This window comes from Ipomoea triloba, chromosome 1, assembly GCF_003576645.1.
Source record: "Ipomoea triloba cultivar NCNSP0323 chromosome 1, ASM357664v1".
NCBI classification, from domain to species: Eukaryota; Viridiplantae; Streptophyta; class Magnoliopsida; order Solanales; family Convolvulaceae; genus Ipomoea; species Ipomoea triloba.
In genome coordinates, this window is record NC_044916.1 from 2578371 (window position 1) to 2593007 (window position 14637).

The 14637-nt window shown below is 37.9% G+C and overlaps 1 protein-coding gene across 1 annotated transcript; it reads right to left on the minus strand.

The window, feature by feature from the left end:
• Positions 1-355: 355 nt before the first annotated feature.
• Positions 356-7222, minus strand: LOC116020184 (beta-glucosidase 46-like). The gene is made up of 11 exons (XM_031260667.1): positions 6991-7222; positions 4979-5045; positions 4816-4874; positions 4565-4640; positions 4369-4443; positions 4179-4266; positions 2864-3232; positions 1624-1891; positions 1176-1278; positions 977-1085; positions 356-808 (listed from the first exon to the last, which is right to left on the minus strand). The coding sequence occupies exons 1-11, from the start codon at positions 7174-7176 to the stop codon at positions 586-588; spliced, it is 1623 nt and encodes a 540-aa protein (XP_031116527.1). The 5' UTR covers positions 7177-7222; the 3' UTR covers positions 356-585.
• Between the last annotated feature and the right edge of the window lie 7415 nt (positions 7223-14637).

The following is a 14637-nucleotide window of genomic DNA, read 5'->3' on the forward strand; positions in this document are numbered from 1 at the left end:
GTGGATTATGCATGCCCTTAATTGGATAAGAAAATGAAATCGGCAGGCAAAAATCTAATATAAGCTGAGAAATTTAAATTAAAAAAGAAAAAGAAAAAAAAAGAGAGAGATCTTGATAAAAAAAAAATAAAAAATGTAAGCTTAGCTTCCAAACCATTTTGCCCATCAGATTTACTTCACGAAGATTCGTCATTAAAACATTCTACATACTTTAAAGTTAATTCTGTTTTAAAATAGGCTAACAGAAGATTACTCAATAAGATGGGTTGTGACCCTAGGCGGATGCAATGTAGTATGTGGTAGAACATTTCAAGTTAATCCCCACAGACTTAACTCACTGATTCAGTAAGCAGTATTTGGTGGAAGAACATCTCAAGTTAATTACAATTATTTCTTGTGTAGTTGATATGACGTATCACTTAATCTTAATGTGTTAAATAAATTGTAATTGACATAGGAATTTATAACTCAATTGACTTGTGTAAATTAAAACACCTCATAATATAAATCATACTTATTAAAGCAATCTTTGGCCACAGTTTAACTCGTCAATCAACTCGATCAAAATCAGTTTATAAATAAACTTTACTGATTTTGATGAAGAAGCGAGTTTTTCGACCGCATTTTATTCCCAACTTTCTGATTCTTTGCAATGAATTCTTTGTACCATTTTGCAGATAACTTTGGAGTCCTCTTTAACGTGACACGATCAAATTGGTAAAGCCCCAATCTCTTTGTGTATCCATATGTCCACTCAAAGTTATCGAACAAAGACCAAATAAAATAGCCTCTGACATCTGCTCCTTTCCTGAACATGTACAAGGTAAAAACTTAACATTGCCTTACGTTTATGTTTGTTTGAGGATTAAAACTGTGACTATATTGTAGAAATGAGGATAAATTTTATTTTTAATAGTGATGATCAAAACAACTAATCACACGAATAATTGAGGAAATAAATCGGATATTGTAGTACCTGATGGCAGTTGCAATGGCATCTAGATAATCAGCCAAGAATTTGACTCGCTTGGTATCATACAATACTTCTTCAATGGTAGAGTTTGGGGTGGTTGTGTCACAATAGCCTGTAACATGTTGCGATTTTCATTAACTTTAGATACATAGTTTGATCTAAATTTGAAAATCATGGAAGGTCACGAAAATGGTCTTCTTACCGTTTTCTGTTACATAGAGTGGTATGCTTGGGTAATTTTCTTTCACGTATGTTACTACTTTCTCCATTCCAGATGGATAAACGGCTAGATATTCCAACCCTGTCTGCAAAATCCAAGTAACATGGTCCAAAAGTTAATGACAATGCAAGTAAGCTAAGGGTACAATATGTCACGATGGGTAATTTTAAATTGTGTGTTTTAAAAATTTTAAATTGTCAGCATCTATCGGTCACTTAGGTCAACCAATCATCTAAATTTTTAGACTCACTAGTACTCAATGACTCAATGTTACAGAAAACCTTCAACAGATGGTCGATAATAGCAACAAGAGATGTTTCAGATTGTCAAAGTGGTTAGATCCAACCCATTTATAGTGATAATAAATTTTAGGTATTCCAGTAGTGTTTAATGGAGATGTTAGGTAAATCAACAATATAACTATAATTACCAGTTCCCCAATAAGGTTGCCGTTTTTGTTGATTAGACTTTGGCCAACAAAACCTTCTTCTCTTGTGTTTCCTAACATAAAAGGGTCACATGTAGAAGACAAGCAATCTTGGACGAAATAGGTTGTGTAATGGTTGATTCCAATAAAATCCAATCCTGCTGCAGATTTCAGCTTTTCCAGGTCATTACTTGAAAACTCTGGTAAATTTGACCCCAAAAGATCTCTCATTTCTTTAGGATATGATCCATATATGACTGGGTCCAAGAACCTGTTTTGAATATTGACAATATTCATAAGATGCACCTTCAATATTATGCATAGGAAACCATATTTGGTCCCTTAGTTTTACTATATACTCATACGTTTTTGTTTTTGTCGTATTTATTTTAGTATCTTAGTTACTCATGATTTTGATCATTTTCATTATTATTTTAGAAAATACCAAAAATCTAGCTCTAGAAATATATGGACAAAAAATAAATATGACAATAGCAGGACAGATCAAATCTATATTTGGGTATAACCATGCTGGTCTTTTGATTCTAGCCGACAAAGGACCATATAAGAGAGTAAACCAAGTTAGACTGCCCATAGTTAAACAACTCAAATTAAGAAGGTCGACATATAGCTTAGAAAGAGTCGAATTTAGAACTTTATTGTTACCAAGCCAAGTATAAGTGGGCTGGCCCACCAACTGTAGACCTAATTTCTTGTGGGCTTTTGCAGGCCGGCCCGTGGGCTAGGGTTCATGCAACCCTAGCCCGCCCTGCACATGTTGGCAGGCCTTGGGGCCAGCCCACGAGTTAGTTTTTTTTAATTCAATGTTCAAAAAATAAGTAAAAAAATTACATTTTAAAAAATTTTAATATTATATATATATATAATATTACACATCCCGGCAGCGTTCTGTCTTGCGGTGTAACATATATATGTATATTTCATTTTTTTAATAAGGCCTAGCTCGTAGCCCACGTAGGTTAGCCCGTATGGGTTGCGGATCTTAGCGGGCTAGACTGTTAGGCTCGCTATTTCACGTGCCATCTTTTTTATTTGTGGCCTTAACCCGTCTCACCGTAGGGCGGGTGTAGGTCAGTTCACGGGCTTCGGTCACTTTGACAACCCTATATATATCTAACCAAGTTGGCAAGAGTAGTTCTCATTTTTTTCATTTTTCCCTTATGCATGCATATGCCATTGGGACAATATATACATATATAATTATGTATGAAGGAAAGTTTACCATTTTGACATGAAGGATTGACCTCTCTCAACTGCTGCTTTGTCTGCTGTGGAGTTGGTGAAGGGTTCATACCAGTAAATAAGCACTGCCAATCCTATCTGGCCCCCTTGTTGTTGCTGGTAATTTTTTCTGTAAATGTTGACAGCAGCAGCATGGGCTAGAATCATGTTGTGGGCTACAATGTAAGGCTCCTTTGCTGAATCTCCTTCACTGCAGATCCCATGGGGTACTGAACAACGATTTGGTGGCCACATCCCCCAACGATAAGCACAAATGATCCACATATTGGGCTCGTTGAAGGTAATCCAGTACTTTACTTTATCACCAAGATGCTTGAAGCACACATCTGCAAAGTATGCATATTCTTCCCTGAAAGTGAAACATTCATTTTGTTGAGATTAAGGAAAATTACCCCTATACCATACTGCGGGGCCCGCACCCCAACCCACTCTATGTTAGGTGACTAAAGAAGAAAAACGTAACTCGAATAGGTGTTGGATTCCACTTCACCCCGTTTAGTCCAACACTTATAATCTTTCAGTACATATGACATATAAAAAGCTATAGGGATGTCAATCGTAGTCCGAAATCGATAGTCTCATTAGATAAGACGGAAAAATTTTATGATGATGACTGAATATTTTAGCCCGATAAGCTTGGTGGCTCGAACATGCTAGATAAAAATTTAGTAGGCTAGCCTAATAGCTCGGAGACTATTCTTGTTATAGAAGCTAAGTGATGTGTGTGAGCATGAATATAATATAAACATGAATGTGCAGTCCAACTATTAGTTTAGACTTTTAGTTGGATGAAGCACATGCTTCAATTTGGTATCAGAGCCACCCAAAGGTTGACCATAGACCCATAACAAAGGTCTATGGTCCACGTGTTGCTTGGGAAGTATTAGTTGGGCGGGAACTAAATATACATCAGTTTATTTCATCTTTTGTATTTTTAAATTTATATTAATTATTTTTAGTTGAAATTGGGAAACAGAGGCTTATATAGTGGTTTAATTATATTGATTATATTGATTGTATGATGTATAAGCTTATAATTGTTAGTGTCAATGCGCTAATTTATTAAAATTGAAAGTTAGAAAATGTCAAAAGTTTTAATTAAGATTGCTCATAAATCAAACGACCCGAGGTTTTAAGGAAATCCGGACAGTTTTAATAGAACTAGCTCGAAACCAAACTGATTTGCCCGATTGGTTGACATCCCTATACACAAGTACACAACACATTCTAAGTAATCTAGTTTGATTATGAGAATGGATTAATTAGGCAGTGTTCTTAGTAGAACAACAACTTACTGCATTTCAGAGCTGAGCCAACCTTGATATCTGTCCTGGAGTTCTTGAGGGAGATCATAGTGATTTATAGTCACAAATGGCTCGATTCCTGTTACGTTGCATGTAAAGGGTTATTAATTCTTGGAAAACAATATAATGATCTGTGAGGAATTTGCAGGTTGCATTGCAAGCAATTAGGACAAATTAAAACCTTTGAGCAGGAGAGAGTCAATGAGATTTTTGTAGTAGTTGATCCCTTTCCAGTTAATGTTTCCATGTCTCCCTTCTGCAGCATATATGTAACAACTAATGATTAGGATTTAGATGATATGATAATACTTTTGTTTTTTTTTTTTTGATGTTTTTAAGGAGAAATCAAAGAGGAAATAAGAATGTGTGGTTCTAACTTGGCAGAACCCGAGACCATGAAATAGAAAGCTTGTGACTGTTGACTCCCAGAGACGCTAACAGATCTGCATCTTCCTGTTTTCAGCACCACCATAAACAAAAGATTAGATTAGAAAAAGGGAAAATGATGGTTTTGGTCCGTAGTTATAGTGATTCGATTCTTCAATTATAGGCACTCATGTTTTTATTTTTATTGACGAATCGTAGCATTCTACATAAGTACATAAAGTGAAAAAATGGAGAAAAGTACCTGATACAAGTGGTATTGATCAGCCGCAACATCTCCATTGCTTCCATCCAAGACCTTTCCTGCAACATTTTTAATTTTTAATTTTGTTTTTATTTTTTGGGGTTTTTTTTTTTTAAATCAAACAATATAATAAGCATTTTTTATTTATGGGTGGAAGCATCACCTGGTTGATGGGTGTAAACATCCCAATTGCTTAGACCTTTACCATCACTTAAATAAGCCCCTTCATACTGCACCAATACATTCAATGAATATACAAAAAGGGTGATAGGTAAACAAAATATTTTTATTTTTTTCAAAAAAAATCTTTTTTCAGATGACGAGAAAAACATGTAGTTACTATCCAACGACAAACGGTGTACACTGCATAAACTTTATTCATGTGTAATAATTTATGAACCACATAAAAAAAAAAAACCTCATTAGAAAGATTCTCACTTGACCAATAAAATATATACAAAAATCAAATTCTTAACTTTCTAATATAGTTAATGAGTTAATACCCTATTTAGTCCTCAACTATAATAATTTTTTTTTTAAATTTAGTTCTAAACGATTTTTTGTGCTTAATTAAGTCATCGACTTTTATGATTTTACCCGACTATTAGAAACAATGACTAAATTGAAAAAAATCACTATAATCGATGACTAAATTGAATAAAACTACTATAGTCAAAGACTAATTTAAGTAAAACTATTATATATAGTCAAGTACTAAATTAAGTATTAATAGAAGTAAAATTACTAAACTATCTTAACATAAATTTGACTCAATTGGATAAAATTATCGAATTCGATGAGTTAATTAAATACAAAAAGTCGTTTAGGATTAAATTTAAAAATTCCATATAATAAAAAATTAAATTAAATATTATATACAAAAAATAATGTAGTACCACTTGGCATTCTATTAACCTATTCGAATCATTAATGGAATTTCATCTTTTCACGAAACGTGAATTGTGCAAGTACATTGTGGGCCACGTCGATGTTGTGCTGTCACAGTGCCACGTTAATTTACACATAAATGGGTCTCAACAAACATTTGTCTAAATCTAAGCGCATCTTATCAATGGAGATATTTCGCGGTTATTCAGAAGCTTAAAAAAATAGAAAAAGTGAAAAAAATAAAAAGAAATGGAAAGCTGCAATAAAGGACAGCCAAACAATGTAGTATCTGTTCATAAGAACTTTCTCAACCTAACCCACCATCTCCCGTATAAAGAGAAAGGATTGATGCCACTGGACTACAAGGTCTTTGGCGAGCCAAACCGTATATAATTTGTCCTTCTCTCTCTATTTGCCATTAAAGAAAAGGAAAAAGCTGCCCCTTTCTCATTCTCTCTATTTGTGTGCTTTACTGTTTCAAAATTTGGTTTTTACAAAAGAACATTTTCTCTTCTCTTTCATTTTTTTCTTTCCTCCACATCATCCATCACTGTTCCAAAAATCTCAAAAAAATCATTGATAAGGGTGCTCTAATAAAATTGTTCAATCATTTGATACTTTCTTCCTAATTTTCATGAAAAATAAAATATCACTCTCTCTTCAAAATTTTTTTTCCTCGAAACTAAGAAAAATATTTTCTTCTAAAGTTTTTTTCCATGAACCAAATATAATGAAGGAAAATTTAATTTTTCTACAAAATAATGTACTTTTTCTAAATAAAATGTACATTTTTAACACACTAAAAATACATTATTTGTGTACTGAACATATATTATTTGATAGTATAATTCACATAGCTGTCTAGACCATGTACCACGAGATAAATGAACCGCTAAACACGTACGGGCGTACGGCCTTATCACTTTCTCTCAAATTTCTTTTTGTCCTCACAAATCTTACGATTAGGGTCTCTGCTTCGCGAAGCAGAAACTAACCCAGTCTGAGCGATATAAATGGCGCTTTGATGGTGAGTCATGAGTGTACTATTTATTATTTTATTTAAAAAAAAAAAAAAAAAAAAAAAAACAACTTTGAGCCGTCCGTCAACCCGAGATAGCCATGGCTGTCTGGGACGAAGACAGATTTGCAGTTTCGGAATATAATAATGAGAGGGATATAAACGTAATATTCGAAAGAAGAGCGCAGATCGATACAGTTTTTACGAACATGAATCGCCATGGAATTGAAGAAGAAAAAGAAAGGAGAAAAGAGAGAAACTAAACTAACCTGGTAAGAAGAGGAAGAAGTGCCGAAGAAAAAGTTGAGCGGAAATGGCGAAGGAGAAGACTCCTCCGAATTCTGGTTCAGAAGAGCTGTTCTGAAACGAGAAGCTGACGCCATGAGAGGTAAGAGAAGAAGAAGAAGAGGAAGAAGAAGAAGATGAAGTGGTTTCCCAGAAGTGGAAGTCGCCATTATTGCGGTACGTAAGCTTTTCTGCTAGCTAGGACAGTACACTTTGGCTTTAAACCCCAAGTCTATATATACATAGCAGGAGATGCCCTGACATGTTTTTTTAATAAGTTCTATTGTAGTCCCAAATTTTACTATCTATTTTTACTCTATGATGTAAACGTAATATTTTCTTATCTTACTCTACTGTAATCCCAAAATAGAAGTTGAGAATACATGTAATATTTTCTTTTTCTTATGTTACATGTGTTTTGGAAAAATTAGTTTGATAATTTTAATGGTATAAAATAAACCATTTGATCCTTAAAAAATGTTGGACTATGACTTGGAGAAACAAGTTCAACATCTTGCCTGTCATCAAAACGTGGTACTAGTTATATGGTTTTTGCATAGTGTTAAGTATTTGATCTAATAATTGTTATCAAAGCAAGTCACAGATATACAAGTATAAGGAAATAAAGTTGCGTACAACTTGCAGAGATTTATTTATTTTTTTGGGTGTGTTATGGAGTATTAGACTTTTGGCTCATGTTATTGTACGTGGATTTTAATGTGTAGTTTTAAAAAATAATTTGATCGGATCTTATTTAAGAACAACTCTCCTCAAAGTGTTGCTATATAGTTTATAGATTCGAAACTAAACCCTTTTGAATAAAATTTGGGTTATGGCCATTCAGGTGAATCAATAATTAAAATCTTTTATGTAAGATTTGTGGCCAGTTTTCCTTAGAGTACGTGTAAGGTCTTTGTCACATGATTACATGAACCATAATAATTTTGCACCTTTTTTTTTTTTAATAATAATTATATTATGAACCTAGGTACATGAATATAATAATGTAAGAATTGAAGTATGTGCTTCATCTTAATTAAAAGTCTAAACTGATAGTTGTGGTTGACTCTGATACTAAATTATGCGTTCCATCTCAACTAAAAACCTAAGCTGATAGTTGAATTGAGGAGTTTGTTTTGGAATTGAATTAATTGATAAACAATACATGGAGAGAATTAATATAGGCAACCTATACAATAGGCTATGAAATAGGAAATTGACTTTAACTAACATGACTAATTCTAATACCTCTAATACACCCCCTCAAGCACATGGTTGGAGAGAAACAACATTGAGCTTGGACCGGAGAGCAGCAAACCGTGTAGACGGTAGAGGCTTGGTGAAGATGTCAGCAAGTTGATCTTTAGTCGACACGAAGTTAACCTGGAAGTCCCTAGAGGCAACCTTGTCCCTGACGAAGTGATAGTCAATCTCCACATGTTTAGTGCGAGCATGAAATACCAGATTAGTGCACATGTATGTAGCGCCGAGGTTGTCACACCAGAGTGTGGCCGGTCGTCCGGAGTGTAGCCCCAATTCTTGTAGCAAAGACACGACCCATGTGACCTCAGCGGAGACATAAGCTAATCCCTTGTACTCAGCCTCGGTTGAGGAGCGAGCAACAGTGCGTTGCTTGCGGGAAACCCAAGAGATCAAGTTAGACCCAATAAACACTGCATACCCACTAGTAGACTTGCGATCTGTCGGACACCCAGCCCAGTCGGAGTCGAAAAAAGCATGAATATCCGTCGTGAGTGGCTTGCAATCAGTCATACCTGCCCGAACTAATTGATCACTCATATAACCCCGTTGTGACAGAACCAGGCCGCCCTCAACATGCAGTGTCTCGATACCCAAAAAGAAACTCGGGGTGCCAAGATCCCTAATCTTGAACACCGTTGATAGCCGCAGAAGTAGTGAGTCAACTAGAGCCGAGTCATCTCCCATCATGATGATGTCGTCCACGTAAACCAACAAAAAAACTTTAGTGGTGCCACGAGAGTAGTAAAACAGAGAGACATCGGTTTTTGAAGTAGAGAACCCGGTGGAGATGAGAAAATCATGTAGTCGCTTGAACCACGCCCTAGGAGCCTGTTTCAACCCATACAAGGAGCATTGAAGGTGACACACATGATCTAGATGAGCAGGGTCTTCGTAGCCTGGAGGTTGTTTCATGTAAACAGTCTCGGCTAAGAATCCGTTTAGGAATGCATTGTGGACATCAAGTTGCCTGAGTGTCCACTTGCGAGAAACAGCTATAGAGAAGAGAAGTCGAACCGTTGTGGGCTTCACCACTGGGCTAAATGTATCAAAAAAATCCTCTCCGGCTACCTGATTAAACCCTTTAGCCACGAGACGGGCCTTGTAACGCTCAATACCGCCATCCGCTTTCCTCTTGGTCCGGTACACCCACTTCCACCCTATAATATTCATGCCTGGTTTCGGTGGAGTTAGCGTCCAGGTATTGTTATGAAGAAGCGCGTTGAGTGTAACCAGTGGGATCGGCAGGAGTGGAGTCTGCTGTTAGGGCGTAAAATTGCTCGCCAGTGCCTCGTGTCATGTGACGAAGGCGCATGGTGTGGCCTCTTTGTTGCGGCTCACCAGTACCACGGCGTTGTGTAGCCCGAGGTGTAGGGCCAACGGTGGGTACTGCCACCGGTGCAGGAGTTGGTGGCATTGTGGGTGTTGTAGCCGGTATCATGAGGCTTGTTCCCCACGGCTCCGGTGCAGGTGGGGGCTGCTGTTTCTCCTGTAAAATAGTAGCAAAAGGGAAAACACCCTCGTCAAATCGGACATGACGACACATAATGGTTTTTCCAGTATTAGTATTTAAGCAACGATATCCCCGGAATGACGAAGGGTAACCTAGAAAAACACACGGGGCGGAACGGAACTTGATTTTGTGACGGTTATAAGGCCTTAGGTAGGGAAACACAGACACCTGAAAACTCGAAGGGAGGTATATGTGGGTGGGATTTTGTAGAGACGATAAAACGGTGTGTCAAATTGTAACACCGAAGAGGGTAAGCGATTGATCAGGTAAGTGGCCGTTTCAAAGGCCGAATCCAAATGTCTTAGCGGGATTGAACTGTCAGCAAGTAGAGCTAGACCGGTCTCAACGATGTGCCGATGCCGGCGCTCTACACGGCCGTTTTGTTCATGTGTATATGCACACGATTGACGGTGCACAATTCCAAGTGAATGAAACAATTGTTGGAGGCGTTTGTATTCACCCCCTAAATCGGACTGTATAGCCTTGATAGAACGGGAGAACAACCGTTTTACCATGGCCCGAAAAAGATCAAACACTTTGTATATATCAGTTTTTACATGAAGAGGATAAAACCAACAAAACCGAGTGCTATCGTCTACAAATAAAACAAAGTAACAAAAACCCCAGCTGAAATAACGGGCGCCGGGCCCCAGATGTCTGTGTAAATGAGATCTAAGACATTACAACTGGAAGTTTTTATGCTATCTAATGGAAAACGACATGATTTGCCGAGTTGGCAAGGTGAACAGAGATGTGGGAGACCCGACTTATGAGGAACAACTGGACACTCCTTTAGGACACGCTGAAGAGCACGACTGTGTGGATGACCCAACCGACGATGCCACACCACGGGAGATGCACGGGCGGATACAAACGCCATATGAGACCGGGGAACATGCAACTGGTACAGACCACCCAAGCTAGGCCCTTTAAGCAGAATTACCTTGGTGATGGAATCCTTAACAACAAAACACGACGGGTGAAATTCGAAAAATACATTGTTATCACGAGTAAACCGATTAATAGATAACAATGGCACAGACAAGTTAGGCACATGCAGGATATTTGATAGTTTTAGAGATTTAGAAACTGAGGGAATCGTAGCATAACCAATACTGGAGATACCCAAACCTGTGTCATCACCGACTCTGAGAACGTCAGTGCCGGAATATCCCTCGGAATGCGCTATCATCGCCGGATTAGGAGTGGCGTGGGAGGATGCTCTCGTCTCTGGAATCTAGGCAGCACCCTCTTGCTGCGTGCCGACGTCCCCAACAACCGTGACATGAGCCTGCGCCGGCGGCTGATTTGAATACCTGCGGTAACAAAACACGGCAGTGTGGCCGTGCGAGCGGCATATTTGACAACGCGGTGATCCTCCGCGACCACGCCCTTGGCCTCCTCGGCCTCTCGCCTGCCAGTGCTGACCGCGGCCACCACCACGATGCTGTCCGCTACCGGATCCACCATCTCCAGTGTGTCGCCGACCTCTGTTCGCTACCATCGCCGTCGGATTCTCAGAAGGCAGAGTGGTGTCGCCGGCAGTGAACTCATCTCCATAAATGAACTGCTGTGTTTGCAAGCAGTCAGAGAGTTGAGGGATTGACACGGGGTTACCTAAGACAACCAACGAAGCCGCCATTGCTCTGAATTCCGGCCGGAGCCCCCTGAAAACGTAGAGGTTCTGTTCGTCAAGGGAAACCGGCCGGCTGGCAAGAGCCAAATCTTCGACTAGAAGTTGCGCTCGTTCGAGATATTCCGCCGGCGTGGAGTCTCCCTGCCGCAGCGACTGGAATTGGGCTAGAAGGTTGAGGCAGCAAGCACGGGTGGATGAGCTCAGCGTGGCCTCGATGGAACACCACACATCTCGCGCGGTGGATTGGCCAACCGCGAGGTACATTACCTCTTCCGAGAGTGAGGACACCAACATGGACAAGATACTTTGATCTTGTTGAATCCAAACTGCGTGTGCCGGGTTGACAGCAGCGCCCAAGCTATAAATTTTTTATAAATAAATATCAATATGAGTAAAAATATCTTAATTTGAGCTTTTAAAAATATATGTTTATGCATTAATTTTTTTTTTTAAAATACACATAATTCTTAACAATTTAGTGAATGTTCTACACTTTCATATTCTTTTTTTAAATCCATTTAAGAAGGTAAACTTTTTTGACTCGATTTTCGAAGCACGATATAACTATTGGTTTTGGACAGGAGTTTTATTAATTGTTTATCTATATTTTATTTGCTCATGGAAAATGACGTATTAAAAAATGATAATAATTACGGAGTAAAAAACAAGGACGGAAAAATTATTCATGTTCGTACAACATCGTGGTTCATGGATAAGATTCATGTGGCATTGTGGCAATGGCGATCACGAAAGTGGTACACTTTGACACTGACATTATTTATATTTATTTGGGTTTAAAAAATTAAATTTATGCTAATGATCTTATGGTTTAGTGACACTCGGTTGCACTGAGGCGCTACTGTCTCTTTGTGCTTTAGTATGTTGAGAAAGTAGTTATGAACAGAGACTACATTGTAACAGAATCAGTAGTATTCAAAAAAAAAATAAATTTATTTTGTATGAGTTGTGATGATTGTAATTAATCTTTTTTTAGAATGGTTAATTAGTACTAAAATTTTAACATTATATTAGTGCGATTTTAGTTATTTACGGTGTTAATTGGACGCAAAAATATAATTGATATGATTTGAGTTGATTTATGTGTTTGTCATTATATATAATAATAATTGGTTCATGTTTATTTTTAGATGGAGAATAACATTACAAGATTATATAAAAATTACCTTAAAGTTAATGTAGCCTGTCAAAATCAAAGAATGAGTCAACACACAAAATTAAAAAAATATATTTAAGTTACGGTCATGTTGTATGGGAAGTTACAATATGAGAATTGAGGAAAAAAAATGTTATATATATAAACGGTTCTTGAATTAGAAGCACATGCAAAACCACAAGTTTACACCAAAATAATAATATCTCTCTTTCCCACTCCACGGCATAACCAAAATACATATTCTCAAAGAGCAAATTGTCATTCTGGTCTACTAACTATAGGGGTATTCTTAATTGCAGTCCACGACTTTCAAAAGTGTTAATTGCATACCCTGACTATTCAATTTTTGTCAATTTTGGACACTCCGGCCAAATTGCCGGCCAAATCTCACCGGAATTTCCTAAACCATAAAATAACAAGGGTATTTTGGTCATTTCACGTTCTTTTCTTCTTCTCCGGCCACCTTCCCTTTTTCTAGCACTTTTCCGGAAAACCCCAATTAATCAATGATAGCACTTCTCCGTCACCGGCAGCCGCCCCGTCACCTTGCTCGACGTCAGCTTGCCGATCTCGAACCCCACGGCGTGGAGTGTCCGATCCAATGTCTCTGTCTTTGATTTCCGTCACCTTGCTCGGCGTCAGCTCGCCGATCTTGAACCCCACGGCGTGGAGTGTCCGATCCAATGTCTCTGTCTTTGATTTCTGTCACCTTACTCGTCGTCAGCTCGCCGATCTTGAACCCCACGGCGTGGAGTGTCCGATCCAATGTCTCTGTCTTTGATTTCCGTCACCTTGCTCGGCGTTAGCTCGCCGATCTCGAACCCCACGGCGTGGAGTGTCCGATCCAATGTCTCTGTCTTTGATTTTGACGACGACGGATCCATTGATTTTCTTGAATTTTAGTTCACAAACACACCAATTGATATAGGAAAAGAAGGGTTACTTGGAAATCTTATTGGAAGGCAACCCAAATCGCATCCCGGATCACAGAACATTGCAACACAGTGAGAGATAATGATCTGAGCGACAATTATGTGGCCGGAGAAGAAGACAAGAACGTGAAATGACCAAAATACCCTTGTTATTTTAGGGTTTAGGAAATTCCGGTGAGATTTGGCCGACAATTTGGCCGGAGTGTCCAAAATTGACAAAAATTGAATAGTCAGGGTATGCAATTAAGAATATCCCTATAGTCAGTAGACCAAAATGGCAATTTGCTCTATTCTCAAATTATATAATGAAGGGGAAATAGTCAAATAAGCTCTTAAACTTTACTCAAAAAACCAATTAAATTTTTAAACTTTTGAAATGTGCAATTAATCCCATAAATATGTTAATTTAGTGCATTAAGACTCAAAAACCAATTGATAACCTGTAATAGCATGCCACTAGAGTTATGGCGATCCTCCAACCAACTTTTGGCGAAATTCCGGGGACCAAAAAGATCGCATTCTGTCAAAGAAGGAAATAAAAAATGGCCTCCTTCTTCTGGAGCAGAAGGCGACCAAAATGCAATGGATGCCTTCGTTCGGGAATGGCCACCATTTTGTCGCCTTCAACCGAAGAAGGCAACCAAACATGGTCACCTTCTGCCGGAGAAGGTGACATGCGACCTTTTTGGTCTCCCAAATTTCGCGGGAAGTTGGTCGGAGGTCGTCGAAATTCTAATGACTTGTTATTACAGGTCATCAATCAATTTATAGACTTCAATACACCAAAATAACATGCTTATGAGTTTAATTACATATTTCAAAAGTTTAAGAGTCTAATAAATTTTTTTTAGTAAAGGTTAAGGATTTATTAACCTCTTTCCTATAATGAATTTAGTTTGACTGAACTAAAAAAGTTCATAGTTTTCGTTACAACTTCGTGTTAATTAATATCCTATATCCCATTGTCTGATTATATTCTTTTTACATTTCTCGTACAACTTTCTTGTCAATAATTTTGCAAGGTGGGGTCGCGATTTTGATAGCCTATTTCCGAATTTGTAATCATTGCAACATTTGTAAGGACCACAAGCACAGATATTTTTAAAAGAACACATG